This window comes from Cynoglossus semilaevis, unplaced genomic scaffold (genome assembly GCF_000523025.1).
Source record: "Cynoglossus semilaevis isolate Cse_v1.0 unplaced genomic scaffold, Cse_v1.0 scaffold1699, whole genome shotgun sequence".
Lineage (NCBI taxonomy): Eukaryota > Metazoa > Chordata > Actinopteri > Pleuronectiformes > Cynoglossidae > Cynoglossus > Cynoglossus semilaevis.
The window spans coordinates 123,659-149,526 of NW_007585112.1; the positions used below are offsets into that span (position 1 = coordinate 123,659).

The 25,868-nt window shown below is 37.1% G+C and overlaps 7 protein-coding genes across 10 annotated transcripts in view; 2 read left to right on the forward strand and 5 right to left on the reverse strand.

Annotated features, from left to right (window-relative positions):
- ndufs3 (NADH:ubiquinone oxidoreductase core subunit S3) overlaps positions 1–1,013 on the reverse strand; it is a 3,260-nt gene extending 2,247 nt beyond the window's left edge. Inside the window, 3 exon segments of the mRNA XM_008337091.3 lie at positions 1–60; positions 205–270; positions 865–1,013. Of these exon segments, the coding sequence (XP_008335313.1) occupies positions 1–60; positions 205–270; positions 865–919 (181 nt within the window). The 5' untranslated portion in view covers positions 920–1,013.
- A 184-nt stretch (positions 1,014–1,197) lies between these two features.
- Positions 1,198–5,088, reverse strand: ptpmt1 (protein tyrosine phosphatase mitochondrial 1). The gene is made up of 4 exons (XM_008337092.3): positions 4,556–5,088; positions 3,122–3,202; positions 2,658–2,849; positions 1,198–1,848 (listed from the first exon to the last, which is right to left on the reverse strand). The coding sequence occupies exons 1-4, from the start codon at positions 4,700–4,702 to the stop codon at positions 1,720–1,722; spliced, it is 549 nt and encodes a 182-aa protein (XP_008335314.1). The 5' UTR covers positions 4,703–5,088; the 3' UTR covers positions 1,198–1,719.
- A 425-nt stretch (positions 5,089–5,513) lies between these two features.
- prc1b (protein regulator of cytokinesis 1b) lies at positions 5,514–11,874 on the reverse strand. Of its 4 annotated transcripts, none has more exons than XM_025053577.1 (15): positions 11,714–11,874; positions 11,359–11,491; positions 10,585–10,707; positions 10,241–10,474; positions 9,879–10,049; positions 9,579–9,728; positions 9,351–9,498; positions 9,103–9,239; positions 8,478–8,573; positions 8,229–8,375; positions 8,028–8,141; positions 7,819–7,932; positions 7,563–7,665; positions 7,319–7,353; positions 5,514–6,417 (listed from the first exon to the last, which is right to left on the reverse strand). In XM_025053577.1, the coding sequence occupies exons 1-14, from the start codon at positions 11,722–11,724 to the stop codon at positions 7,334–7,336; spliced, it is 1,701 nt and encodes a 566-aa protein (XP_024909345.1). In that variant the 5' UTR covers positions 11,725–11,874; the 3' UTR covers positions 5,514–6,417; positions 7,319–7,333. The 4 variants fall into 4 exon arrangements, with proteins under 4 accessions (XP_024909345.1, XP_008335315.1, XP_024909344.1 ...); XM_008337093.3 differs by having other exon boundaries at positions 7,486–7,665; XM_025053576.1 differs by lacking the exon at positions 7,319–7,353.
- A 1,024-nt stretch (positions 11,875–12,898) lies between these two features.
- Positions 12,899–18,351, reverse strand: vps33b (VPS33B late endosome and lysosome associated). Its single transcript, XM_008337095.3, has 24 exons — positions 18,129–18,351; positions 17,888–18,012; positions 17,634–17,714; positions 17,458–17,519; positions 17,312–17,361; positions 16,880–16,947; positions 16,734–16,779; positions 16,553–16,647; positions 16,308–16,412; positions 16,138–16,228; positions 15,971–16,048; positions 15,777–15,850; positions 15,599–15,685; positions 15,422–15,512; positions 15,256–15,330; positions 15,120–15,184; positions 14,962–15,016; positions 14,820–14,866; positions 14,172–14,304; positions 13,984–14,057; positions 13,786–13,887; positions 13,626–13,701; positions 13,391–13,510; positions 12,899–13,297 (listed from the first exon to the last, which is right to left on the reverse strand). Exons 2-24 carry the CDS (start codon positions 17,981–17,983, stop codon positions 13,218–13,220), a joined length of 1,851 nt encoding a protein of 616 aa, XP_008335317.1. The 5' UTR covers positions 17,984–18,012; positions 18,129–18,351; the 3' UTR covers positions 12,899–13,217.
- A 10-nt stretch (positions 18,352–18,361) lies between these two features.
- hddc3 (HD domain containing 3) lies at positions 18,362–20,004 on the forward strand. The gene is made up of 4 exons (XM_008337097.3): positions 18,362–18,593; positions 19,171–19,226; positions 19,315–19,555; positions 19,715–20,004. Exons 1-4 carry the CDS (start codon positions 18,482–18,484, stop codon positions 19,843–19,845), a joined length of 540 nt encoding a protein of 179 aa, XP_008335319.1. The 5' UTR covers positions 18,362–18,481; the 3' UTR covers positions 19,846–20,004.
- A 905-nt stretch (positions 20,005–20,909) lies between these two features.
- mfap1 (microfibril associated protein 1) lies at positions 20,910–23,893 on the forward strand. The gene is made up of 8 exons (XM_008337100.3): positions 20,910–21,121; positions 21,596–21,812; positions 21,906–22,044; positions 22,129–22,316; positions 22,559–22,828; positions 22,901–23,060; positions 23,151–23,240; positions 23,369–23,893. The coding sequence occupies exons 1-8, from the start codon at positions 21,040–21,042 to the stop codon at positions 23,546–23,548; spliced, it is 1,326 nt and encodes a 441-aa protein (XP_008335322.1). The 5' UTR covers positions 20,910–21,039; the 3' UTR covers positions 23,549–23,893.
- Positions 23,894–25,538, reverse strand: hypk (huntingtin interacting protein K). Its single transcript, XM_008337098.3, has 4 exons — positions 25,300–25,538; positions 24,922–24,977; positions 24,776–24,827; positions 23,894–24,113 (listed from the first exon to the last, which is right to left on the reverse strand). The coding sequence occupies exons 1-4, from the start codon at positions 25,459–25,461 to the stop codon at positions 24,018–24,020; spliced, it is 366 nt and encodes a 121-aa protein (XP_008335320.1). The 5' UTR covers positions 25,462–25,538; the 3' UTR covers positions 23,894–24,017.
- Between the last annotated feature and the right edge of the window lie 330 nt (positions 25,539–25,868).

The window sequence follows — 25,868 nt, forward strand, 5'->3', positions numbered from 1 at the left end:
ATTCTCCAAAGGCTATCAGCTGGTTGCGAATGACAGCATTGTCCTTTGGCCTCACGGTTGCTGAATAAACAACATTTGACAATGAAATAAATAAATGTAGCTGGGCCTTTAACGAAGAAAAAAACTTGAGACTTGACATTACAGGAGAGCAACAAACCTGATATCATGCAAACATGACAGGAGTTAGTGTTAGTGTGTACTTACGTTTGGTCTCAGTGGTGGAACTTTCTGATCTAGTCTGCTGCTGAAGGAGACAAGAAGTCCGTGCAACTGAAGTGATAAGAACAGGATGGAGAGTTAAAATATGAAAACAGTGACAAAACAATTAGCATTCTGCATTAGAACACTGACAGTGCTCTAGAGAAGACATCACATTGCAAACACAGATGGCATTTATGAAAACATTTGAAACAAAGAAAACATTTGAAACAAAATATTGCATGAAAGACAGACAACGCATATAAAAACCCTGTTACTTATAACAATGTCTAGCTATTTCTGGCTTTGGGAACCATCTGGAGTAACACGCCATTATTTCATACAATCATTAGTATTAACAATAAAGGCTTGAGTACAGATTTACTTGCATAAGTTATAACATTCTGCCATTTTCGTTCTTAAACAATAAACGCTTCTGTATAGTCGTTTATGTGGTGTATAAATGTAAACTTTGTCACATAAACGCGTAATCTGGTGAACAGGACCAGGAGCTAACGTTAGCATTGGCTACCCTCAGCACCAAAGGTCAAACCTGAGACATTTGACACTCTTTTCAAGTATGTTTGGCATTCTGTTGCACTTAACCCTCAACAAAAAGCACTACTACGTCGAGCTTTAAGAACGAGATAATGTTAGTCCGTTTACCGTTTAAACTCCTTCCGAGACCTCCGCGGACAAACCGCACCAAAGACGCTGCCATGTTTGCTCCGTTCAGTAGTTTCTTTCCCAGCGTTATATGCTGCTGTTAGAACTCTGTCGCCCTCTGATGGCTCGGAAGACACATTTTGACGCGAGGTTCCGTTACCGGTCAGATTTCTTTTAAATGAAATACGTTATACGGAAATACATCACGTTGTTGATTCCAACAGGAAGTCCTTAAGTCATGTTTAAAAAAGCTGCCCAATCTGATACTAAACTACTTACATGCCTCTACACACTCCAGTAACTCAGACGTAATAAAATTAGCCTAATAGCAAGTTTGTTTCATTACATACAAACATTTTATTTTATATAATTTTTACATCCTAAGGCACAGGAGAAATTGTACATACATTTAAATAAAAAATGCTAATGCAGACAAAACAGTTGTTTGTTTAAAAAAAAGATACAGTATCCAAAATATTGTTTTTCGTATGAAATTTAACAGTATATAGTGGCTAAAACAATTACTGAAGTCAAGTTGATATGTTCCAAGGATTTAAAATAGACATTGTTCAAGTAAATAATGAATATTGTCACTGATGCTTTAAGTGTTCAGGTGTTTAAAAAACACAATTGTGTTGTAGTATGTCTTCAGTAATGTATAATGAAAAAAAAACTCGAAATCTTAAACATAAAAGTCTTTGAACTTTAAAAAGCAGAGAGCAGAGACTGTCTTTAAGTGGACCGAAATAGATTAAAGAAAGAAAGAAAACTGCTGTGATTCATGTCTTTACACAGAGTCCAGACCAAGTCCAGCAGCAGAGTACGCACTTCAGTGTCATTGCTCGTCCTGTTTAATCAGCTGGAGGTTTCACACACCTGCAGGTAGTATCTCCTTAGCATCTCTAGCTGAGCATTACGCACCAGAATGTGAGGTCGAACTGATGCCAGCTGCTGACAGGCTTCCTCTGGAGTCCAGCAGTGTAACTGCACAGGAAAGCACATCAATCCACCGATTCCATGAGAACTTATTTAAACCTTAAATTTTACATTCATCTGTGCATATTTTTTTAATCACTTAAACCACCAGGCCTAGTGGTTACATAGAAATACAAGACAACCCTTTTAACCAAAACAAAACAAGTAAAGATGCTTTAGAATGTTTTAGAGGAAGAAACAGTTTTTTTCCGAGCTACTACACGAGCTTTGATACCTTAAAAACAACTCATAGAAGGAAGAATAGCGCAAACACCAAAGGCTTCTTGAGCTGAGAGTGACAGCATCATCAAGCTGAACAAATTTGCTATGTACTATCTTACAAAGAGTGACACTAATAAAATTGCTTCACTCATAGTTAAATAAAATGAAATCACCCTAAGATGTGATTGGAAAAAATAAATTCAAACTTTCCTATTGACTATTTAATATATTTATGTTCAAAACAGATTCACATAATGCCAAATACAACTAGGAGCAAAATATGTAATTCTCTTTTAGATTTGTCAGAATAAGGATATTTAAATTATTTAAATCTTGAAAACATTCCTATTCTGCACTAAGACAATTAGGTCCAGAATGACAGAGGTTAGGATGAGACACGACCGGTTTACTGTTGACTGCAAAAATCAAATAAAATATACTAAATTCCCAACCCTGTCATTTCTTTCTTCAGGTAAAACATACTGTAGTAAAGATTTCCCAAACCTTGCTTAATGGTATATCTTTAAACACATAAAGCAGAAAGACAACACAAATACCAACCGAGACCTACTGTTACTCCACAGTTAGATACTGACCCTGATGAGGTAAGCAGCAGCCAAGGTGGCGCTGCGAGAACGTCCAGCTTTGCAGTGAATGTAAACACTGGACCCTTTTTCTCGATGCTTGAGGGCAAACTCCACACCACGATGCAGATTCTCCAAACTTGGGACACCAGTGAGGTCCACGGTGCTCAGCCTCAGTTGCTCTACTCCTGCAGCTCTCCACTCCTAGCAAATACAAGTTGCCATTTTGATTATTGTAAAACTAATTCAACAATTTACCTTGAGAATAATATTAATGCAAGCATTTAAGGTGACGCCTCAGGTTCCTGAACTACAAAAGTGCATGTTCAAGCTTTCTCAACAAACAGTTACAATGTCCCAGTATCTTTAATTATACAACATAAACAGACATATTTCTGAATAAGAAATCTGTAGTAAAACATTTTGTTAATGATTAAACAGTATTAGTGTCCATCTTCAGAACAAGAGGTTTTTACCTCAGCTGAGTTGCAGAAATATTTGGTCTCATATTCCTCGTTCATGGTGATGACACCTCGAATATTTTCTGTTTCAACAAGCTGTAAAAGAAAAAGAAGGTTCATTTTTATCAATTGCTATTTTTAAGCATGAAAACATGAGCATTTCTATATGAGCAGTTTAAGCCTTATATCTGGGTTTATTGGATTATTTCCCATCCTGTACAACACAAATAAATAGGTTTAAGGGGTTAATGAGGTTGAGATAATAATGTGTAGTTTGACTGTCTTTAAACTGTCCAACTGTTCAGATAGGTTTATATTATTATCAAAATAATTTTCAGCAGTGGTGCTTTGGCCCAGAGGCAATGTCTCTGTTATTGGTGTGGAACCCCAAGGTTCACCTCCTGGGCAACTTTGAATCCGGCGGTTAATACCTTCCAGTGGACTCACCACCCGCAGGAAGGTTTGGGGGGTTGGTACGGTGCAATGTGATTTGGGTGGCGACTGCTGCCCCCGCGACCCGGTAACGGATAAGCGGATGAAAATGGATGGATAATTTTCAGCCTGTCTTTGTCCACGAAGAACAATGCAATAGACAAATACTGACTGCATGATAATGTATTCCACAGTTCAAAGGGTCATCCATTCTTCATTAGCTGCAACAAATATTTAAGTAATCAATGACCAATCATTGAGCAGGTCATCAACTCCTTTTTTCATACTCAATAATTCAGCTTAAGTATGAAAAAATTGAATAAAACACATTTGTAATCAAATAAAGTTCAATTTAAACCAGCACCACATTTATTTACAATTTATGATAATGTTATGTTTTTGAAAATGGTATTGTTTTTTAACATAGGGATTACCAGTATATAATTCTTATAAACTTGTGATTTTTAGAAAACCACATACTTGTCATTATGACGTTGCGTAAATCTAGGGTTACATTAAAGACTTCACAATGGGTGTTACATGTTTAAGATTTAACAAAAAAAGTGATTAACGTTTGTCACTGTTATCACCGTGTTGTAAAACAACTATCCTTCGCACTAGAGCAGTGTAAGAAGAGCAGAATACACTTAAGAATAGAGCTATAACTGATAAAAGCTTCAATAATGTCTGTGTCCACAACTTTTAAACGCAGGGTATGGTTGAATGAATAGTCGATTATTAGGAACCATCACTGATTAACTCAGCAGGTGAAGAGTCACTATTGAATAAACTAATCATTACAGGTTTAAAAAGTTCTGTTAGGCAACTGGACGTAAATTTTCAGTAACAGAACTTGCCTAACAGAACTTTTTAAACTTGACCATGACCTGGATGACTGAGAATCTTCATAGACAATCATTACAGGGTATAACATTTTTTGTAAGAGTGAATGGGTCTCTACAGACACGGGGAGGTTTCTCTGATTTGTCCACAGCAGGGTCAGTATCAGTGCCTCACCTGTCCGGTCATGGATCTGAAGGGCAGAGCTCCGAGAACCACCGTCTCATCCACCCGGTCGAACCATCGCCTGGACGACACCTTCTCCATCAAAACATTATAAGCCAGGGTCGGGTAGAAGAGTACCCTCGCTAATGCTCCAGACATGGCTGCACTCGACGTTCTTGCGCTCTAACTCTGTTGCTGTGTGGAGCCTTTCTGACCCACAGACTACGCTGTGACCTGTAGTCGGACAGCAAGCGTTTCTCCGTGGGTCCGTTTCAGTTCCTGCTTCGTGGGGGTTCTGCTTCTCTGACGCGACATCCGGTGTTGTGCGTCCTATTATTTTCACTACCGCTGCTCGAGTCACGTGGAAAAACACGCCTTCATAATGCAAAGGAATCAGTGAGAATTTTAAAAGGTATGCGGCTCTGAAGGGCGTGTATTTACAGAGGTTAGGTTTTGATGCAGCGACACCTACTGGTTACGTAGTTCGATAGTCCTCGTCGGTCATTTGGTTCAACTGCACGTCAAAACTGCACCTTGTTTGGGTATTTAGTAGTTTATAGTATTGCTATGCACTTTACTGTGCACTCAACCAAGGGAGACATGAAAGGCTACTCAGTCTACTGCATCATCAAATGCTCTATATGAATGTTAATTTGAATGATAGTTATTTCAAATCAACATAATACATCCGAAGTCGACTTCTGCACTGCATGTTATATTATATTGGACCGTTTTGCATTGTTTGAAAGTAACCCCATTTTATTTTTCATATCGCTGAAGAAGTGAGAACTTAAAACTAATCTCAGGTATGAAATAAAATAAGAATGTTTTCTTTTTCTTCCTGCCATCAATATAATATTCTAGTGTTCTTAAATGAAATATTGTATCTTATCATCACAACTTTCTCCACAGCTGTGATCACACTTTCAATTTCACATAGTAATAAAATATTTATGTAAACTGCAAATTTAATATTTTCAAAGCTTTATGTACAACAAAACATCATATTAACAAACATCAACATTTAGACCAGTAGTAACCAAACTGAGGAACACGTCCCAAAAGGGACAAAGTTATTGTTATTTATTTGCCAAATTTGGGAAATTGAACGGTTGTGAAATTGTGTTTCCTGTGCTCAGTGAGAAAAGCTGTTTGTTGGTATTTCTAACAAAATAAGTTTCTTTAACCAAAATAGGCAATGAAGGTGTCAACATATGGGTGGATGGGTTCAACAGTTCCATATATTAAATACATTGTGATTCAGAATATTTGGGAGCCACTGGTTTAAACAAATTGTACTAGAATATACACAAACATATACACATACACATATGTATAGAAATAGGTTTGGAAGGAACAGTCTGCTGTAGGTAAAATTCAACTAGGTGCTGCAATACCTTTATTTTCATTTTCTTTATTCTTTGTTTTTTTTAAAGTGCAGTGTATTCATAACACATTCTGTAACTCCAGATTGTGTATTAATTTTAAAAAATCAACATTTTTATATTTTTAAAAATATGCAGTACAAGATGCACAAATTGGACTTGATGAGTCAGAGCAAAAATAGTGTTAGCTTAACATACAAACATACAATATTTTCCTTGTGAAAGTAGTGATGAACCTGGAAAAAGAATCAGCTGGTAGGATCTACAAACTGATTATTTACCAATGGTCCACATATAAATACACATGTAACCTTCATTTACAAGTTTAAAAGGAAAGCAGTAATAGTGTCATCATGTCCGTCTTGTCAGAGATAACTACTTCATACAAAGACCTGTAATACTTGGGGGTTGGAGACGTCAATGTTGGGTAGTTGTAGAGTTCAAGACGTGGAGCTGGACCTTGGAGTCAGAGGCCTTGGACAGGTCTCGCTGTGAAAACAGATCAAGTTTCAGTGAATATGGATTTAGACACAACAACAATGACAAAATGAAAAGAAAGAATTTTGCATTGAACAATGATTAGGTATATTTGTCTGGCAATGTATGTGATAGAACAAGGTGACGTTGGTTAGTATGAATTAGTCAGAAAACAATCAAACTGATAAGTGTGACGTCAGTGATGTCTCAAACTGTTTTAATTACAGTTCAGTTACTAACAGTTTTATCTTGTTGAAGTTAGGACTTCATTAAAGTTTTAATTCAACCCAAAAACAACTTTCAACTGAATTATTTTGCCACATTGTGCTCTACAGGTATACTCCTACATTGCCTTTGCCAATTGTTTTGAGAACATGCACCTTTAATATTAGTTATGAAAAACTGGTATTAACAGGTGTTATACTTTGTTTATATTTATTGTTGTATATATTAACATTTTATTTATATATATATTGTATTTCATTTTCCATATAGTGATCTATTGTTAAAAAAAAATCACAAATGCAATAAATCAAATTTGTTTCCACAGTCAATGAGTAATCTTTTTAAATTATTGCAATTTCAATATTGCCCCTTCCACTCCCCCATAGTCAAACAGTCCTAGGTAAAGTACAGTATTAGTTTGTTTAACAGTTGAACAAAAGGTTTGATTCCTACTTCTTTATCAGGCTGACCAGTAATGAAAGAACTTTATCATATGCCAAAAATTGTTAACGTAACCTCATAATTATTCTGTTATTATGACGCAGTAGAATGTTTTTGCACTGGACTTCAAAAATAAGTTCAGTCCTCCAGTACTTTCATTTTCATTTCATTACAATTCATTTCAAGCATGCAGTTAAGTGATTAATACTGTAAGCATCACATCAGATTTCAGAACGCTGAAACACACCTTGAAGGGACAGGTTCATTGTTGACCAAGTCCCTCTAAAACATAAATGTTACATCATTAGCATTGTTGTATCATCAGATTCGACAGCAATTACCATGAACATGTTATTGCAATGCAATAAGAAAGGGGGTAGAAATAACATGTTATGAGACAAAATGGAAAATTACCACAAACTCTGAATACGTGCTGGCAATAGAGGCCATGCTGAAGTTACGCTGTGGACTGGGTGTGGTCAGCAACGCACCGCTCCCAGGGGTCCCCTTTGGCTGGGTCTCATTTTCTTTGTTGCAGTACAGCATTCGTGGGTGAGGGGGTTTACCACATCCTGGTGTCCTTTGCTGTGGATACTGTTTGAAGACCAGAGATGAGGATTAGAAAAAATATATATATATGAGGGTAAATTAAAGCAAATTAGTGTGTTTTTATTCATTGTTATTCATTTTTAGTTTAGTAAAACATTCAAGTCAGCTTTGGATGTGTCAATTTTGTGTAAAACAAACCTTATTTGCTGAGAGAGGTGGACGGGCCAGAGGCGAGCGACACACTGTTCCACCATATACAGAGCGCATGGTGCTGTTTGAGTTGGCACTTGAAAGACTGGAAGTTGAATTGATCTGTTGGAAAAGGCCGAGGTATGATGTACTGACATCCTTGGATACATTAAAAATATATTAAACTACATCACGAATGAATTAGCTGAAGAGTTTACCATCTTTCGTGATTTATTCGGCGTGTTTGTGCCCAAGAATCTGCGTTTGGTCGGTGTGCGCACTGTTGTCCCATACAGCATATCTTCCTCAGTCTGTTTGCTTTTCTTGAGATGCTGTAATTAAGGTTAGAAAAGTCAAGAAATTGTTCAGCAAAAACAAAGAATAAAGAAGTCTATAATAAGAAAGGGAAATGAATGTACTCTTTCAAACTTCTCCTTCTCTTTTTCCGTTCTGTGCAGTTCCCACTGTTGCTCCACATACTGCAGAAACTTCTGGCCGTTTACCAGAAACTCATGACCCGCTTCACTTTCCCAGTCATCGATCTGAGCTTTTAACTTCTTTTCCAGCTAAACCACATATTTAAAAAAAAAGAAAAAGTTAATGTGTGGTTGTCCCATGGTTGAGGCATTTATCTGTTTGTAAAAACAGGACATAATTGTCATTTTTACCTTAGGTAGACTTTTGTGCAACTCACTCCTTTGTTTCTCCTCCTTCAATAGATTCCCTCCTCTGTTGGTGAATCTTGTTGGATCGGTGGCTTTTTTCTGACATGGACCAATTAAACAAGATCAAGATCAAATGTTCTTACAACAAGAAACAAATGGTAATAATCAAATGCATGGAATAGCAGTTCTGCTAACGAGTGAAACATAAAATGTAACAAATAAAATGTATTAAATATATAATAATATTATAATATTTAAAAATGTGAAATATCAAAATCATAACAAATAAAATGTATTAAATATATATAATGCAGATTACAACATTTTAACTTTGTGTAAATAAAAAGGTACATACAATTATAATGCCTAGTATTTTAGTATTTTTATGCTTGTGTTAAAGTTTTTAATTATTTATTTAGTTTGATGTGAATAAAGTAGTCATCAAATTTAATATTTGGACAAATTAAAACATGCTGCGTGCATTTAAATGGAAAAAATATTAAAATTGAACAAAAAAAAAAACATGAACAAATGCAGTCTGACTTCACTTCTGAACAAGCACAAATATTACATAAAGCTCCAGCAAATGCTGTAGTTGTGAAGCGTATAGCTGTTGAGGAGCTCTCACCTCCAGCTCCAGGTACAGCCGCCAACTGTCTTCCCACTGATGAACTCCATCAAAAAGCTCTTTGTGAGCCTCGTAATGCTGCTTTAACCGCTGGATCTCAGCGTCATGTTGACTCAACAGGTCTTCAGTAAAGTCCTCTGAAATATTCCAGTAAGATGTAGATCCAAGTGAGAGAATGTCAGAAAGATCCAGAGACACAGTGAAACTGAGAACTGTAGAGATTTGTTTGCCAACTACGGTGAACTCACCACTAAAATATGGTGTGAACTCCTGCTGCTGGCCAGAGCTGAAAAAGCACTTTTCCCAAAACACTGCAATCTCTGAGCGGATGGCGTCTGTGACATTACGTATGTTGAGCAGTTTCAGATCTTCCAGGCGCTGCACCTCTGCTTTCAACTGAAGAAGAAACATTTGGAAAGTTAGAGATACCTTCTTCATAGAGTTTTTAGCAAAATCCCAACTGGAAATAATCGTACCGCATCCAGGTTTCTTTTCCTGGATGTGACCATGTGCTCATTGAAGACACTCCTCTCCTCCTGAGGGACCTGCAGTCTGTCCCACAGCCTCTGCATCCTCTCTCTGTAAGACTCACATTTTGCTTCAATTTCAACCTTGCGCTCCTCCAGCTGTTGGATCATCATGGCAGAAAATTAGTATCACTAGTGGCAAAGAGCCAGTTTGAAGAATAACAACGTGTTCAGGTATTTAGACAAATCTGCGAAAACAATAAAGGACGTTTATAATTTAAAAGTACTGGCAAGAAAATATTACTTCACCTGACAAAGGAGCAGTTTCAGTGCAGTGATATTATCTCTGGAAAGACAGAAGGAGTCCTCATCCTCGCAGACCACATCTTTTTCAAAACTAGATTCAGGAATGTGATCCAGTTCTTCCATGTACGCAGTAATCTGTCTTTTGAGGTCCATGAACTCAGCATACCGTTTTGCCTGAAAACAAGAGATTTGCACACAACCGAGTCAAGGACACAACTGTTTATTGTTAGATCAGATTTAACACAAATCTGTTTCATATTTTTCCAATATGTAACATGTATCTCTTTAAGATAAAAACAACAGCTTCTCTATTGTGTAGATGAAATAAATAAGTGTAGATTGGTAATGTAGATAAAAGAAAGCACCTTCTCTGCACTCTGATTGGCTATGTGCTGGCTGAAGTTCTCCAGTTCTTCCACTGTCGGCACAGAGTCTAGAGCAATGCCATACGCTACGGAGCACAGGATATCACACAAGTCCTGGTCCTGCTCTAGCAGTTCCTTCAGCTGAAGCATCCGACGTGTCTTCTCCTTGACCAGGGCATCCACCTGTGTGCGGATGTTCTTCTCCTCCTGAACCATGCTGATCCCCTCCTCCTCCTGAGTGTACACAGAGAACCAAACAAAGAGTGCACATGTTGGGTCACAGGTACATAAATTAAAAAAAAAAGGCGTAACTTAGAAGATAGTTACTTGGGTTTGATTTTTACCTCAAACAGAGGAAGATGAAGTTCCAGACAAAGTTTACGCATTTCTGCCCTGCATGTCTGAACACTGCTTATAATCCTCTGCTTCAGAGACTCCTCCTCTTTAATCATCATTTCCAGCAAGTTCTAGTGGCCAGAGAAAAAAACACTACAAACAGTTATACAAACACTTCTCCCCATGCATCAGGATGTAAATGCTGTGACTGATGAACTGCTGATTTTTTTAAGTTCAGTTTCATGTTGACATCTACTAAAATTGTTCTATGTTGTTTGTCTGTAACCAGGTTGAAATCAACTGTTGCTGACCTAGGAGACTAATGTATTTATAAACATCAAAGCAGTGTATGTGTCTTTTCTATTTTTTCCTGATATAAAAGATATCCCTGACTAAAAGAAAGAAAAACAAAAACAAAAAAAACAGGTAACCCAATACTGATCCAGGACCACTGAGTACAGAGCATTTTTTTTTTGTCAATGGCCTAGTTTCATGTATGGAGACTATTGTGTACCTACGCTAATCTCCACCCAGTCTTGTTCTGGCTAAAGTTTAAACTCTGAATTATATTTCTTCAGGTAAAGTGAACTTTTTTTAACATCAACTGATACCAACAGGTTACACTTTAACCGTTTTTGTAAAATGACGTCTGTATAACGAGCATATTAAGTGTAGGTGTGGAGTCATATCTGATTATATTTTACACAATTAAAAAATTAGATGTCTATATAATGGTGAATAACGAACAATAACGAACATATATGCATCCTCCTGTGTCTGACCTTGATGTGGTTTTTCACCACACTGGTTCTCTGTAGTCGCTGATCCTCCGGGATTCCGATCTCCTCCCATATGTCCTTCAGGTGGCATAGTGCTTTATTCAGGCACGATACAGATTCGGCTGCAAGCACCTCGCTGTGGGTAAAAAACGACCAGTAGGTTCGATCATCGGTTCAATTCAGTCGATTGCATCGATTATTTAGCAGCATGTTATACATCTCTTAGAACGCAACGTTTTAACCCATCCGCTGAGCTATCCGAAGTATACCTCGATCGGGATAACAAGTGGTTGAGTACAAATTACACAAAATCACTTCATCATGAAGAAGAAAAAGTTCATATTATCGTTGTCCATACCTTTTCCTCATTGTTAATCCCAGCCCTCGCTGCAGTTCTTGTTCGAATCCGTTCAAAATACAGTGAAAACTGTCAGTTTCACAGACGACGTGCGTAGCGACGCCGCCTTCTACTACTGCATTTCACAGCAACGTTTTTCACGATTCAAAACACGCGCAGACATCTCTCTGATTGGCTTTTTAGCTGTGACGTACACCGCTCAGTCCGGAAGTCTGGTGGGATTTTTTTAATCTCATTCACAGACAAATACATAAGTGTCAGAAAAGCTATATTATCTAAGAATAACTAAAGTTACCACGAAGGTATTAATAATAATCATAATAGGCCTCAGTCTTAATTCAACTGGACAATGAGTGACAGCCGTCACGTAGATATTTTTCAGTCAATCACAATTTATTTTACCCCAACTACTGCAAGTTCCACATACGTGTCCGAAAATATAGTGATTTTAACAAAAACAATCGAATGACCTACATAAAGTAAACAACTGAATTAATGATTAAATACTAAAATTATAAGATAAATTCTCTTGACATTTGATATTAGATAATAATAGCGTGAAAATGTCAGAATCTAATGTTTTCAATTTGTTCTGTTAAATCTTAATCATAATAGTCACAATCAACAATATAATTATTGGCTTTAAAATAATTGTTCCAACATAGGCAAAACGTTTGACTGCAAAAATAGGACACCATAGAAACAGAAATGGTCACGTGTACCTAGGAGTTTAAATGTACCTATTTCCAACATAAAACAAGTGAGGTTAATGAAATGATCAACCACCATGGCGACTTTGTTCTGTATGGGTTTAGTGATAGTTCATCACCAGCATTTACAACAGCAGTAATAGTACTCATCCTTTTCATGGTGGGACAGGGTATAACAGGCTTCTGCTTGTTAAACATCTAACACAGTTTCAGGTTGTTAGTTTCACCTGAACTAAGATGTAAATGGCAGTGATAAGGGCATTAAGAAAGACACTAAAAGTAGGTAAGTATTTAGTGATCTGTGAATAGACTGTTACCTCTGGTAGTTTCTACTGGCTACCTTCAGTTTCTCTAACTACTCTCTCTCTCGCTCTCTCTCAAAATATCAATGTATCTTTCTTTTCTTTTTTGCGTTACAACACAATATTTGGTTTCTAGCCATTCTTTCTTTTCTTTTTTGCGATACAACACAATATTTGGTTTCTAGCCATTAACAGTCAGTCTCAGACAAAAGACTCTTGTCTTATGTTGTAATTTCCCTGAGCAATAAAGATATAAAAACTCAAAGGAAAAACTGATTGCTTCAGAAAATTTTAAATAGAGACAAAAATGAAACCTTGACATGTTAAAAACATTTACTTATTTCATTATACTTTGTACATCTTTACAGTCCATTGATAAAAAGAACAATCTGCTCTGTGCATACTCTTCTCTTCATTCCAGAGCTGAAGGGAATGCACGAGTGCATGCAGGAATGTTTTGGCTCTTCTCTTCTTCATCACCTTCACCAGACCTCACATGTGGCTGTCGAGCAAGGCTTCGATTAACCTTGAACTGTTTGTTATTGCAGTTGTCACCACAATAAATTTATAACCTGAAATCAAAGGACAAAAAACATTGTTTCTATTGTAATAATTTTACTTAAACAGACAAGTGTTTACAAACTCATTTCCATAGTCCATGCTACCTTTCTCTTTGCCAAGAAAACGTAGCGCAGAAATCTCAGAGAAAGTGCAGCCCCCAAGGAACATGACCAGAACGATGCGGGGAGCATCAGATTTCCCTTTTACGTCAGCTCCATTTGTGCCTGATAAGACAGAGAGCAGCTAAGAGGAGACACTTTAACCAGGATACTTTGGCTTAAAGGAAAGGATTTATCTACAAATACAAGGTAAATCAACGCAGAAACATTAGTGACAAACCTGTAGCACAAAATTCATGCCCATTTAGCAGCTTTGTGGCATCTTCAAGCCCCGTCCAGCCATCGCGCTCCAACACCTACAGAGACGACAGGAAAATATATTTTGTGACAGCAATAGAAAAAAAGCAACTTTTATAGTAAATAATCCTAATTTTTCTTACCTGCTCAATCAGTTTACAGCTCAAAGGAATGTACGCGCCACTAAAGATGTAAGCCATGTCTCGTGGAACACGCAAATTGTATTCTTCATCTGATTTGGGCACCTTCACCAAACACATCATAATCCAGTTTTCAGAATATCACACCACTACTCAAAGAAAGATTTTTATTAAATAAAAACTGCAATACTGATGGTTTACCAGGTTCAGCTTTCGACTCAAAGCTCTAAAGTTGCTCTTCTTTGCCAGAGAGGAAAAGGCATCAGTCAGCTTCCCTTAAAAAGTATGACAAGGCAACAATGAGGGTTGAATTACTTAGTAAAAACTACTAACTGAATATTTAAAACATCCTTCAAACCAAGTAAGAGAGGATTTAATAAATGTTTCACCTGCAGTTTTGTCATTGACCAGTTTGCCAACTTTGCTCTCCATAACAGTCAGTGTTTCCCCCGGCTGCTGCTCCACCAACAGTCCCAACCGTTTCAGGTTAGCAAATGTAAGCAGGTGGTTCATGCCGTAGCTCTGGCAGAGACAAAGAAGATAATTTTTTTATCCTGTTTTTATTCATGGATTATCAAATTATATAATTATTAGCATGGATAAAACCACACAAATTATAAAAAATAAAATTAGCTGTGTACAGGTGATGGATTTTCATTATTACCGCATTTTGGCGATAGCTTGTAGAGCAAATAACAACGTGTGTATTGACCCTATATCCAAGCAACAATAAGTGGATGGACGGTGACATTTTTGGATGTATGGTGCACACATTTCTGCCTTTTGTGTTAAAAATTCACAAATGAATTCCTGAGATTAATAGGTTACTTTTGACGGCCACCTTTTTCTGTGAACTCTTTCTTCAGCCATGTTTCTATCCTTTTTACGTTTTCACTCCACAGGAGCAGTTCTGAGACCTGTTCTACCATTCAGTCTACCTGGATCTTACTCATTCAGAAAACAAATGAACACACACCCTCATTTTTTTCATCAGGTATTGAAAAGTTTCATTAGCGGAAATGCAGGTTTGGCCTCACCTGTAAATACTGTGCTTTTAATGACCTGTAATCCTTTGACAGGAGTCCTGTGGGAAAATTGCATCACAAAAGTCATCATAAAACACCAGGATAATAGAGTCCTGCATAAGAAGTTATGGAATAAATTAAAGAGACAAATCACCATTTTCTGTGAGGGAGAGAAGACAAAGAAGTCTCAGACTCTCTATCATGGAAAGCTGTTGAGAAACAATTGAGTTATTTTTGTCTGTTCTATTAATATATTACTTAACAAGAGTCTATTGTATGTCCACAGTATAGAGAGTAATCAAGCAATAGAACCTGTCTGATAATATGCTCCTCTATGAAAGAAGTACATTCACGGATTTCAAAGCCCTCAAGCAAAGCTGAAAGAAAAAAAAACATATTTTAGAGAAAACACAAATGAAAACAAAAGAATATGTGATTGCATTCTCACAATGCTCGGTCTTCAACATCTCCTGGAAATCCTGCTTTGTTTTTTTCTTCATGATTGACTCACTGGCACTGATGTCTGTGAATTAATAATAATAATATTAATAATAGTAATAACTTCAAATGTCTTCCTCAATCTCTGATACACAGTGAACTGCTGTAACACTCACGCAAGCTGAGCAGCCGATGCTCCTGTTTTAATCCCTTCAACTCTTCGGAGACAAACGTCTTCATCTGCTTTATGTCCATACCCCGACGCTTCTGATCAACAAAGACACAAAGACAGTCAGTCAGAAATCAGTTGCCACAGTTTTACCATAAGACAATGGTACTGACCATTTACTCACATCATATGCCATCTGCAGATTCTTGGCTTTCTGACTGAGAAAGTTGAAGACATTGGAGAAATGTTCGTTTCTGATTTCATTAAAAACCTACAGAAGCGAGAAAGTATGGATGTTTGAGGCAAAATGATAATGATAACAACATCTGCAGTGGATGGTTTTCCTCCAGTGATGGTCGAACCTTATCCTGAGAGTTCAGCATGACTTTTACACTTTTATCGGAGGAGGTAACCTCAGGTCCAAACTCTACACATCCTGCAGAATAAACAAATCAATGAAATAATAAAGTAATTAACTATGTAACAAAACGTTCTTAAAATTTCCTTATTTGATGAAAATGTTTGGAAAAAAAAAACTCATACCACCAATACATACCACACTTGATTCTAAATGTATCATCCACAAGTCCTTCATAAACGACTTGTGAACACAGAGGAGTGACAAAATCCACATCTGTGTAAGACAGGGATGTTGGATTTATATTGCACAGCTCAGTGTCAAAGTTGTTATGTTCTGCAGGAAAGTCATATTCAGCTTCTTACCTCTGTCTATAAGAAAAACATTTCCTATTTCTGCCTGGCGACCTCTGTTTTCTTCCTCTTCTACCTGCTCCCTCCATGACTCATATGCCATCTGATACCAGAGAGAGAGAAAGAGATAAACTGTTGGTATCATAATAAGCATTGTGTTTTTTAATGTAAACTTGTGTCACCTTAGAACATCTTCCAATTCCGTAAATCTTTGAGAATGGTCCGTAAATGGAGTGAAGAAGGTGAAGAGCGCTCCCAGCTGTCCTCACCCAGCGCTGGTCACCCGCCTGAGGTTGTTAACAAGTATATAAAGTTTTAAAAAATTCAAGCTTGGCAAGTAAAATACTTAATACAGGTTAAACGTATCGTTTTTAAATATACATTATGAACACACATGTAATTATTTCTGTTTAACTGCAGAATTTACCAGGAAGTTGTCTCGAAAGAATTCTGGCAGTTCAAGACTGATGATATCATCATCCAGTGGAAGGAGATAGAAAGCCCACTCATCCGTTGTCACATCTGTCAAGAGGACAAGAGCCTTAATACTCTTTTCATCCTGATTGAGATGATCACTGCTCACAATGATATAAAAATAAAACACTGACCACCAAATATCCCCTGCTCCTCCAGCACCATTTCACATGCATAGAACTGGAAATAATCAGAATAAACAGTCATGAAATATAATTAAAATTGAGTCTAAAATGTGTTTAAGCACTTGTGCGTGTACAGAAAAACCAATTTTAAATACCTTCTGAGGTGCAAATATTAACTTGTATCTTCGAAATCTTCCTACTGTTTTGTCTGCATTGACCACACCTGGAACATGAACATATGTAAATAATAAAAACCTGCAAATGTAATTGCTAGACACAACACAAAATATAGAATGTCGCAGCAGTCTTTAATAACCTTTAATCAAGTCATAACATGCACTATTGCCATTGAATTCATAAAATCTCTAGAGCAGACTAAACGTATGTTATACCACCCACTGTGTTATTAGGAGTAGTAAATATTAAACCTTACAAAACCCTTCAGCTTCACGAATAGCATTAACCCAACAGAGTTAGTTGTAATCACAGTGCACTGGCTCTATGTGGACACAGTCCAACAAAAGGAAACACAGTAACCATCAAGATAAGTATAACACCCTCAAATGGAAAAGTCAAAAACTACTTACCGCATATCCACTTCACAGTTTTTATTCTTGGTCGGATTAGAAAACAGAGTCTACACAAAAATAGTACAACAATATCAGGCAATTAAAAATGCGTGTTTGTTTGCGGATGTGTAGGCATATGAATAAAAAAACAAAGCATAACTTACTGATCTGAGGTGCTGATGATGGGTTTATATTCCACTTTATAGAGTTTGTCAACTTCGTGTTGCTGTAAGAACGATATTATCAAATGTTAATTTATATATATATATATATATATATGTTTTTCAACAGTATGGGCTGATGGTCTTCATAAGAGTATACAGAGAAAAAAAATGCTCACCTTGAGTGTTGACAAATTTGCAATTCGATCAAGTGGGCTCATCAAGTCTGCCTCAATAAAAAGGTCTTTTTTTCCTGGTAGCTTTGTTTGACAAAACAGTAAGATTGTTTAATGATAACTGATTCTGACCACATTATCTAACAACAGCGAAATGTTAAAAAATAATAATACAAATAATTAATATCAACTATAAATAAAGTGGCAGCGTCAAATGTCCAATGAAGCATAGACATATTCTAATTATTTAATTTTACCTGCTCCAGCAGGTAGATGAGCTGATCTCTAGCCAGCCTCTTCAGCACTGAGAAATCTGGAAGCTGCGGGCAGTCTCTCCTGGCATCGTAAGCCATATTGGGTCAGGATAACGTTCACTCAGCCACTGCACAACATAATTAAAATAATAATTTCATAACATTGATACTCTAGAAATAAAAACTGATTGTAAATAAGCTAAAGTAATCGGAAAGTCATAAAAGAGATATCACTGAGGTTTACCTGCTAATACTGTTAGCTTGTTGGCTGTCAACACACTCCTACATCACACGGATTCTCAACAGGAGGTGTCAGCGATGACATCAACACTTCAGTACCGTAAAACAAAAAATCAAATTACTGACAGGAAGTAATGAATAACTCTTAAATTACTGGGTATTTAAATAAAAGAGCATCCGGATAAATAGCTGACACATCGCATATGTACTATAGCGCTCTAAACGAAAATTATCCTTGCTGCTGTTTCTCCCCGGTCACAAAAAGCAAACGGACTGTTTTGCTGCTATAGGTAGAATACGCGACGAAGTTAAGTGGGCGTTATTTTATGATATTATAAGTGCATATTATTTTCGACCATGAGTTCAGACGCACTTTTGTTGTTAGAAACGGTCAATTTTGCTGCAGAGAAACATCGTAACCAGCGACGTAAAGATGTGGACAGTACGCCTTACATTAACCACCCCATCGGTGTGTAGGTTTAACGCCTTCATCTGCTGCATGTCTGAAAGTTTACAAACTGCACAAAATCTGGTGAAGCTCTTTCATTTTTTAAAAAACACGACGGAATATCCGGAAATATTTCCGCCGATGTGATTAGGCTGATAATATATATATATGTGTGTGTGTGTGTGTGTGTATATATACATATATATATATACACACACACAAATGGTATGTGTTAAAACCATTTATTCTTCAAATTCGTCATAAGCAGTTGTCGTAGTTAAAAACAGTGTGTTTCTAAAGTCTTTCGGATTTATGGAACACATTTAAAGGTGCTCGAATGAAAGAGAAATAAAAGGTTGATATTTGAAATAAAAACAAAAGAGACAATACTGGTCAGTATGGGAGCAATTCAAACAAAATATCGAAACAACAATCATTTCTTCACTGTTTATTAGAATAATGTGATGACAACAGTAGTACAGTGTGGACTTAAAGACAGTAAAGCCTGAGTCATATACACCGTGTGTACCTGTGTACAATGCTGTAACCTGCTTGGCCACAGTTGAAAACAGTGGTAACATAAGTGTTTACTTTGTAGGTGTTGCACAAATCCTGAGCCATGAAGGTGGCATTACAGACATTGAGGTTTTGCAGGTAGATCTTTTTTTTTTTTACAATTGATACAGTTGAGTTTTAAAATCAGATCATAGCTTTTACAAGTGTGTGTGTTTTCACCTGACAGGCTGCTTTGCTTCATGACACAGTGGAGGACACAGACACAACTTTTGCAGAGCTGGAAGCCAAGTTTGGACAAACCGTAGCTCGCATTGTTAGTGAAGTGACTGATGACAAAAGTCTACCCAAACAGGAGAGGAAACGTCTGCAGGTGGACCACGCTCCTCACTCCAGCAACCAGGCTAAACTTGTCAAACTGGCTGATAAATTATACAACCTGAGGGACTTGAACCGCTGCACACCAGTTGGTCAGCACCTCCCTGTCACTTCCATTGTTGACATGCTTCATAGTTATTAGTAAAAGTTATATAAACGTAGTTATTAGTATAAAGGTTTCTATGTTTTATTACCTTAGCTACATTCCAGACATTGTGTTTATCAAACGTGTGGATTTGTATATATGACAGGTTGGACAGCTCAGCGAACCCAGGAGTACTTTGTGTGGGCTTCAGAAGTGGTGAAAGGCCTGAGAGGAACCAATCTAGTCCTGGAGGAGAAGTTGGAGGAGCTTTTCAGACAGAGAGGAATCCAGCTCTGACAACATCACTATAATACTGTTTACATTATACATGAAATCCATAATGTAATGGTATTACATTAAAGAGTCTCTGTGTATTTAAAAAGAAAAGATACAAATGAAAAACATGTTGTTATTTGTAAACTGATGCACTTAAATAAAACTGGTGTTCTCACATACTGAATGATCTGGATCTGTGACAGTTTTGGTTTGAGTTAACATATACATATTAGTTATTACATGATGTTAAACTCAAACTAGACACAGTCCCGTGACCTACTGCACTTTTTTCAAGCTTGGTTGAGAATCCCACACCTAGTCTGCACAACAGAAAGATCATTGCCCATCAAAAGGTGGCTCTGATTTGTAAGGTGGGCCTTTTTTTTAGCAAAGTCTTATACATGATTTGTTGGGATTGGATACCACAACCAGGAAACTACAAATCATGTTGTTTAACTTGCAGTTCAATACGTTATTTACTTCACCTGCCACAAAAGGATCCTTACATAATGAGTTACGTTTAATCATTAAACATCTGTTTTGGAGTGAGATTGAAAAATATTAACACTTGTGACCAGTGACGATATTAAAAGGCAAATTAAACTCTTGCACACAGATTCACGCAGTACACGCATGCCCTAATTATGGGAGCAAACCTTAATGTCATCTGCTAAACCTTTTTTATACTAGACACAAACAATGAGATAGAAATGGAATGATCTAGTTTATTTATCAAGGTGTGTAATAGAACTCATATACAAAGGTCTTTTTCTTTTTTATGTATATCTAAACATTGTATATATGTACATACATATCCAGTTCATTATATGTTGAACGTGATACACAATAAAATACATTATTTTACTCTACACTATATATGCTACTGTACTATATTATTTAATTATTATATATGTAATTTTTGCTGCATGTTGGTCTTTTTAATATATATATATATATATATATACTTAAGCAGTAAGCTATTTAAGCAGTAAGTTATCACATGGACAATAGACGTAACGATTCTCACAGATACTGTGTCAGAATCTGAAAACGCGAGGCGGAACCAACAATTGTGCGTGGTCTGAGCAAAATCAACTTCCGGTCCATTGACAAAGATTGTTACGTTTCCGTCTACCCGTAACTTGAACGAGCTGATTTTGTCCACGAATAACTAGGTTTTCTTTATAGTTAGCTGTTTTCGTTGACCAGGCAATCATGTCTAGTCACGACGCTGTTAACATGAAGCTACCACCGATTCAATCCACAGCCGGAGCGATTCCGGTTCGAAATGAAAAAGGTGAGACTGGAAAGTTAGCATGCTGCTAGGATTGTGCTAAGTTATCCTGAGGGGTGCACTGCAGCTTATTTTAATGTTTCAGTTATGTACTGATTGTTTTTTCTCGTAATAAATGGGTCTTGACGTGCAAAATTGGTTTCTCACAAGCGATCCAGGCCCAACTACAGATTCTGACTGAAACATGGCAATTAAAAGTCTTGCTTTTGTGTGACTTCCCAGTCCACGTCCATTCTCTAAATTAAATAACTCTAGTACTTATTTGGACTTGATGTTTTAATAAATCTGTTTACTGCTTAATTGTTTGAGGACGTTAACGTTTTGTCGACTAATCATAAAACATGAATTGATAAACAAATGTGTTAGTTGGATTGGTTCTAATATTTATGTTATGCCCGTTGCAACAGTTTTAGAAATCTGGTAATTTATAAACACTTTTTTAACAACAACACATTTTTCAACTACCTCATATTTCAGGTGAGATTTCCATGGAGAAGGTGAAGGTAAAGAGGTATGTGTCGGGTAAACGTCCCGACTATGCACCGATGGAGTCGTCAGATGAAGAGGAGGAAGACTTCCAGTTTGCAAAAAAAGGGAAAGAAACGGAGCCAGAGGTGGAACTGGAGGAAGAAGATGTTTCTGACCCCCGTCTGAAACGTTTGCTAAACCGAGTTTCTGAAGATGTGGAAGAAAGGTAATTCAATATTGATCAAAACTTGACTGAAGATGTTTTTTCTGAAGTGCTTGATTTCTATGCGACAGCCTTATATTTTTTCCTTGAAATCAGGCTTGCCAGACACCGACAGATCATAGAGCCAGAAGTTGTTGCAGAGAGCAGCGAAGACTCTGATGAAGGCACGTGGCACCCAGAGCGTGAAGAGAGTAGTGAAGAAGAGGAAGAAGAAGAGGAAGAAGTGGATGATGAGGTTCCAATCTTTGTTATTATTCTATTTTGGAATAACTGTAATCTGCCCAGATGTTTTGAACGTTAAGAAAATAAATATGTGCAGGAAATTGAGAGAAGACGAGCGATGATGCGTCAACGTGCTGTAGACAGAAAGAATGAGGAGATGGAGGTTATGGAGGTGGAAGAGGAAGTGAAGTCGGGAGACGATTCAGAATCTGAATCTGAATATGAAGAGTACACAGACAGTGAGGATGAAGCAGAGCCACGACTCAAGCCTGTCTTCATTCGCAAGTATGGACCTAGATGAACAATTACTGTCAGAATGATCTTTAAAACGTAATGAGTATTTGCATAAAAAAAATTATATATGGAACTGAATCGCATCTATTGAAGTTAGTAATACTTTCAAAATATATGGAACTGAATCACATCTATTGAAGTTAGTAATACTTTCAAATCCTGTAATGTGGCAATGAAACAATGGATGCAAAGAAAGTACATATTCAAAGTCAGATTTCTCTTTTTTCTCACAGAAAAGACAGAATTACAGTGGCAGAGCGTGAAGCAGAAGAGCAGAAGCAAAAAGAACTGGAAGCCGAGGCCAAAAAACAAGTTGAAGAGCGAAGGCGCTATACCCTGAAGATTGTGGAGGAAGAGGCCAAGAAGGAGTTTGAGGAGAACCGGCGTACACTGGCTGCTCTGGATGCCCTTGACACTGATGGGGAAAATGAGGAAGAAGAGTATGAAGCCTGGAAAGTGCGAGAGCTGAAACGCATCAAGAGAGACAGAGAGGCTAGAGAAGTGTAAGTGGACAGTTTGACTTGAGGGTGTCATATAACTTTTCAAATTGTATATTCATAGAGTTCTGTTCACAGCTTGGAGAAGGAGAAGGGTGAAATCGAAAGATTCCACAACTTAACAGAGGAGGAGCGCAGAGCCGAGCTGAGAAACAGCGGCAAACAGATCACAAACAAAGCTTCAAAGGGCAAATACAAGTTCCTCCAAAAGTATTACCACAGAGGAGCTTTCTTCATGGTAAGTTCAAACAGACATTAACAGTTACTGAAGCTGCAGTTTTATGTCCCATATTGATTCTCTCTTGCTAACATGTCGTTGTCCTTGCAGAACGAAGAAGAGGATGTTTACAAGAGAGACTTCAGTGCACCTACTCTGGAGGACCATTTCAACAAGACCATCTTACCCAAAGTCATGCAGGTCAGTTGTAATAATCTGTTATTCATTTAACATTTGTACTTACCTGTTATAACATTCTGTTTAAAATTACTCTGTATAAATTTACTTGACTAAATTTGTGACAAACCTATTTGAAATTTTCCATCTAGGTCAAAAACTTTGGTCGGTCTGGACGCACCAAGTACACCCATCTAGTAGACCAGGACACTACGTCTTTTGACTCAGCCTGGGCCCAGGAGAGTGCTCAGAACAGCAAGTTCTTTAAGCAGAAGGCGGCAGGCGTGAGGGACGTGTTTGACCGGCCTACAGTACAAAAAAGGAAGACATAAGAATGTCTTACTCAGCACTGCAGGGTTAGAGACTTTGCATCCAACTGCTTTTTAGGATGCAAATTAAATTGCCTAAGGATGTTGGGAGACCTGTAATTCTGGTGTTTTCAACTCTCTTAACCATATCTACGATTTATGGCTGCAGAATTGCTTTAAAGTGATCCCCCAGCCCCCATAGCCACATTACGTGAGTCTCCATGGGTTTTTAAATACCATTGTAAATACCTGATCACATGTTGGAAAATGTGTTTTCACTTGTCTTGACCTAGATTTCTGGAAATAAAGTCTGTTTGTTCATTTGTTTATTGTTATACATTCTGCAATTAAATTAAGAGGTCAAACTCGTTCAGGAACTGACATCTTTTATTTAAAAAAATGGTATGGGAGAATATAAATGCACAATAGCAGTATGACTTAAGTTGGTTGAGTCTCAAAAAATTAAATAGTCCATTTGTAAAAGATTGGATGTTCAGTTGGTAAGAGCCACGAGAGCCTCCACCACATTCCCCATGTGTTCCCTCAAACTCCGCTCTGCCACCATCCTTGAAATCTCCATCTCGGACATCTGCGACACAGTTATTATGGAAAGATGCTGAAAAACAAACTCATCACAACAGCAATGCTGTAACAGTTCCATGTTTATTTCTATTTTAAAAAGCAAAACATCAGTTTCTCAATCTAATTAAAATGTATTGTCTAATGTGAATCAACTACTAATAGTTTTATGCAATGAAAACATCTAACTTCTAATCTGGTATCCCCATGGACTACCTATGGTGCCAGCAGCCTCTGTTCTAAAAATAACATCAACATAACATAAGTCAACAAGAGGGTCAAAATTGTACTGTTTCTGTGCTTTTATGTTCATTTACACATGCAATGATATTTAAATGATGATGGTAAGACGAGTGTCTACTATTGTATGTCCCAGAACTTATCATTACATTGTTTAGGAAGTCTGTATCAGACAAGTAGCTCTCCGTATTACTAAGTGCCCTTGAAGTAGCTCTCTTTTTTTTTCAAAAAGGTTGGTGACCCCTGATTTAGACCAACATAATTCACAATGCTGGTCCCCATATAGAAAAACAGGTGTCTGTTAAACAGACAATAAATACAGAATTGCTTAAATCATTGCAAGGCTTAAGAACAACAAATTGCACATTTAAAAATTGTAGCAAAACAAGCTGCAGATGAGACAAGCACAACAACAAAACTGAAAAAACTTACAATTAGTTCTACATCCTCTTTCTTGATAGTAACTTTGGCCAATTCTTTTTCTCTGAAAACATAAAAAACAAACATGAGAAAATGCTAAAAGAAAATTCTCTCAAAGATTTGATGACAAAGAGTGATAAGACAAAAGGTGACCATACCTTTCTTGTTTGGCTTTCTGTTCTCGAGACCTCCTGTCTCCAATCACTGACATAGCCTGACAGAGAGAAGACATTGTTGAAATTAAGTTTTTGTTATTTTTGTTATAGCACGAGTTAATAAAGTTTGTACAATGAGAAGAATATTTACACTGTGATGGTTATTTACACTGTATGTATGCACTATGCTAACCCATCGCGTATTAATAAAAAACAAGTTCAATTTCTTCTTGGATTTTTTTAAAGGTGGAAGAACAAATCACATTTTCTTATTAAATAGCTGAAGATTAAATCTCGTCATTGGTCAGTATAAGTTTGATGTTCAGCAGCTGTGGCCGCATGTTTGCCGGGTGTTAGCGTTAGCCAACCGTTACGCCTTACCGTTTCTAAGTCTGAACTGGAGATTTCTTTTTCCTCCGCATAATCCGTGACTCTCTCCAGATCCGCAGCCCCACTGTCATGTTTCCGTGGTTTTTCTGCCGGTTTACCGGTGCAGTTTTCCTCAGCTTCCAAGTCCAAATCGACGTCTCCCTCGGCAGCCATGATTGCGCTTGACACTGGAGAGCCGGAAGAAGCGGGCGGCTTCCGCCGGAAAACATCGGACAGAAAACCGAGTGGCACAAGGCGTATAATACAATTTAAAGAAGAAAGGACAAATATGTATTATTTAAATAATAATAATAAAAAACAACAACAATTAACTGGATCAGTCTATATTATAGTTGTTTAATACAAAAAATAAAAAATTAAATAAAACTAGATGTTATTAAAAAGTATTAAAAGTTGTTATTTCCTTTTGGTCTTAAATATATAGCAGCACTGATTAATGAATGAATGAACAAATTAATGAATGAATAGGATATTAACCCATGATTCGGCAACTGTTATAATAATAACCAAACAATGAACTATTGAATAAAATAAGTTATAAAAATGTAGTCTGAGGTATA

Coding starts and splice junctions, on each gene's coding strand:
- ptpmt1 (XM_008337092.3), bottom strand. CDS start 4,702: ATGTCTGGAGCATTAGCGAGGGTACTCTTCTACCCGACCCTGGCTTAT. Junction 2,850..3,121: donor ATTTCTGCAACTCAGCTGAG/GTAAAAACCTCT, acceptor TGTATTTGCTAG/GAGTGGAGAGCTGCAGGAGT. Junction 1,849..2,657: donor CTGCTGCTTACCTCATCAGG/GTCAGTATCTAA, acceptor TTTCCTGTGCAG/TTACACTGCTGGACTCCAGA.
- hddc3 (XM_008337097.3), top strand. CDS start 18,482: ATGAGTTCAGACGCACTTTTGTTGTTAGAAACGGTCAATTTTGCTGCA. Junction 18,594..19,170: donor TTACATTAACCACCCCATCG/GTGTGTAGGTTT, acceptor TTTACTTTGTAG/GTGTTGCACAAATCCTGAGC. Junction 19,556..19,714: donor GAACCGCTGCACACCAGTTG/GTCAGCACCTCC, acceptor TATATATGACAG/GTTGGACAGCTCAGCGAACC.
- mfap1 (XM_008337100.3), top strand. CDS start 21,040: ATGTCTAGTCACGACGCTGTTAACATGAAGCTACCACCGATTCAATCC. Junction 22,829..22,900: donor GACAGAGAGGCTAGAGAAGT/GTAAGTGGACAG, acceptor TTCTGTTCACAG/CTTGGAGAAGGAGAAGGGTG. Junction 23,241..23,368: donor TCTTACCCAAAGTCATGCAG/GTCAGTTGTAAT, acceptor TTTTCCATCTAG/GTCAAAAACTTTGGTCGGTC.
- vps33b (XM_008337095.3), bottom strand. CDS start 17,983: ATGGCTTACGATGCCAGGAGAGACTGCCCGCAGCTTCCAGATTTCTCA. Junction 17,715..17,887: donor TCATCTACCTGCTGGAGCAG/GTAAAATTAAAT, acceptor TGTCAAACAAAG/CTACCAGGAAAAAAAGACCT. Junction 15,331..15,421: donor GCATCGGCTGCTCAGCTTGC/GTGAGTGTTACA, acceptor ATTAATTCACAG/ACATCAGTGCCAGTGAGTCA.
- hypk (XM_008337098.3), bottom strand. CDS start 25,461: ATGGCTGCCGAGGGAGACGTCGATTTGGACTTGGAAGCTGAGGAAAAC. Junction 24,978..25,299: donor CCAGTTCAGACTTAGAAACG/GTAAGGCGTAAC, acceptor TCTCTCTGTCAG/GCTATGTCAGTGATTGGAGA. Junction 24,114..24,775: donor AAGAGGATGTAGAACTAATT/GTAAGTTTTTTC, acceptor ACTGTGTCGCAG/ATGTCCGAGATGGAGATTTC.
- prc1b (XM_008337093.3), bottom strand. Junction 8,142..8,228: donor AGAAGGAGAAGTTTGAAAGA/GTACATTCATTT, acceptor CCTTAATTACAG/CATCTCAAGAAAAGCAAACA. Junction 7,354..7,485: donor GCACGTATTCAGAGTTTGTG/GTAATTTTCCAT, acceptor TTTATGTTTTAG/AGGGACTTGGTCAACAATGA.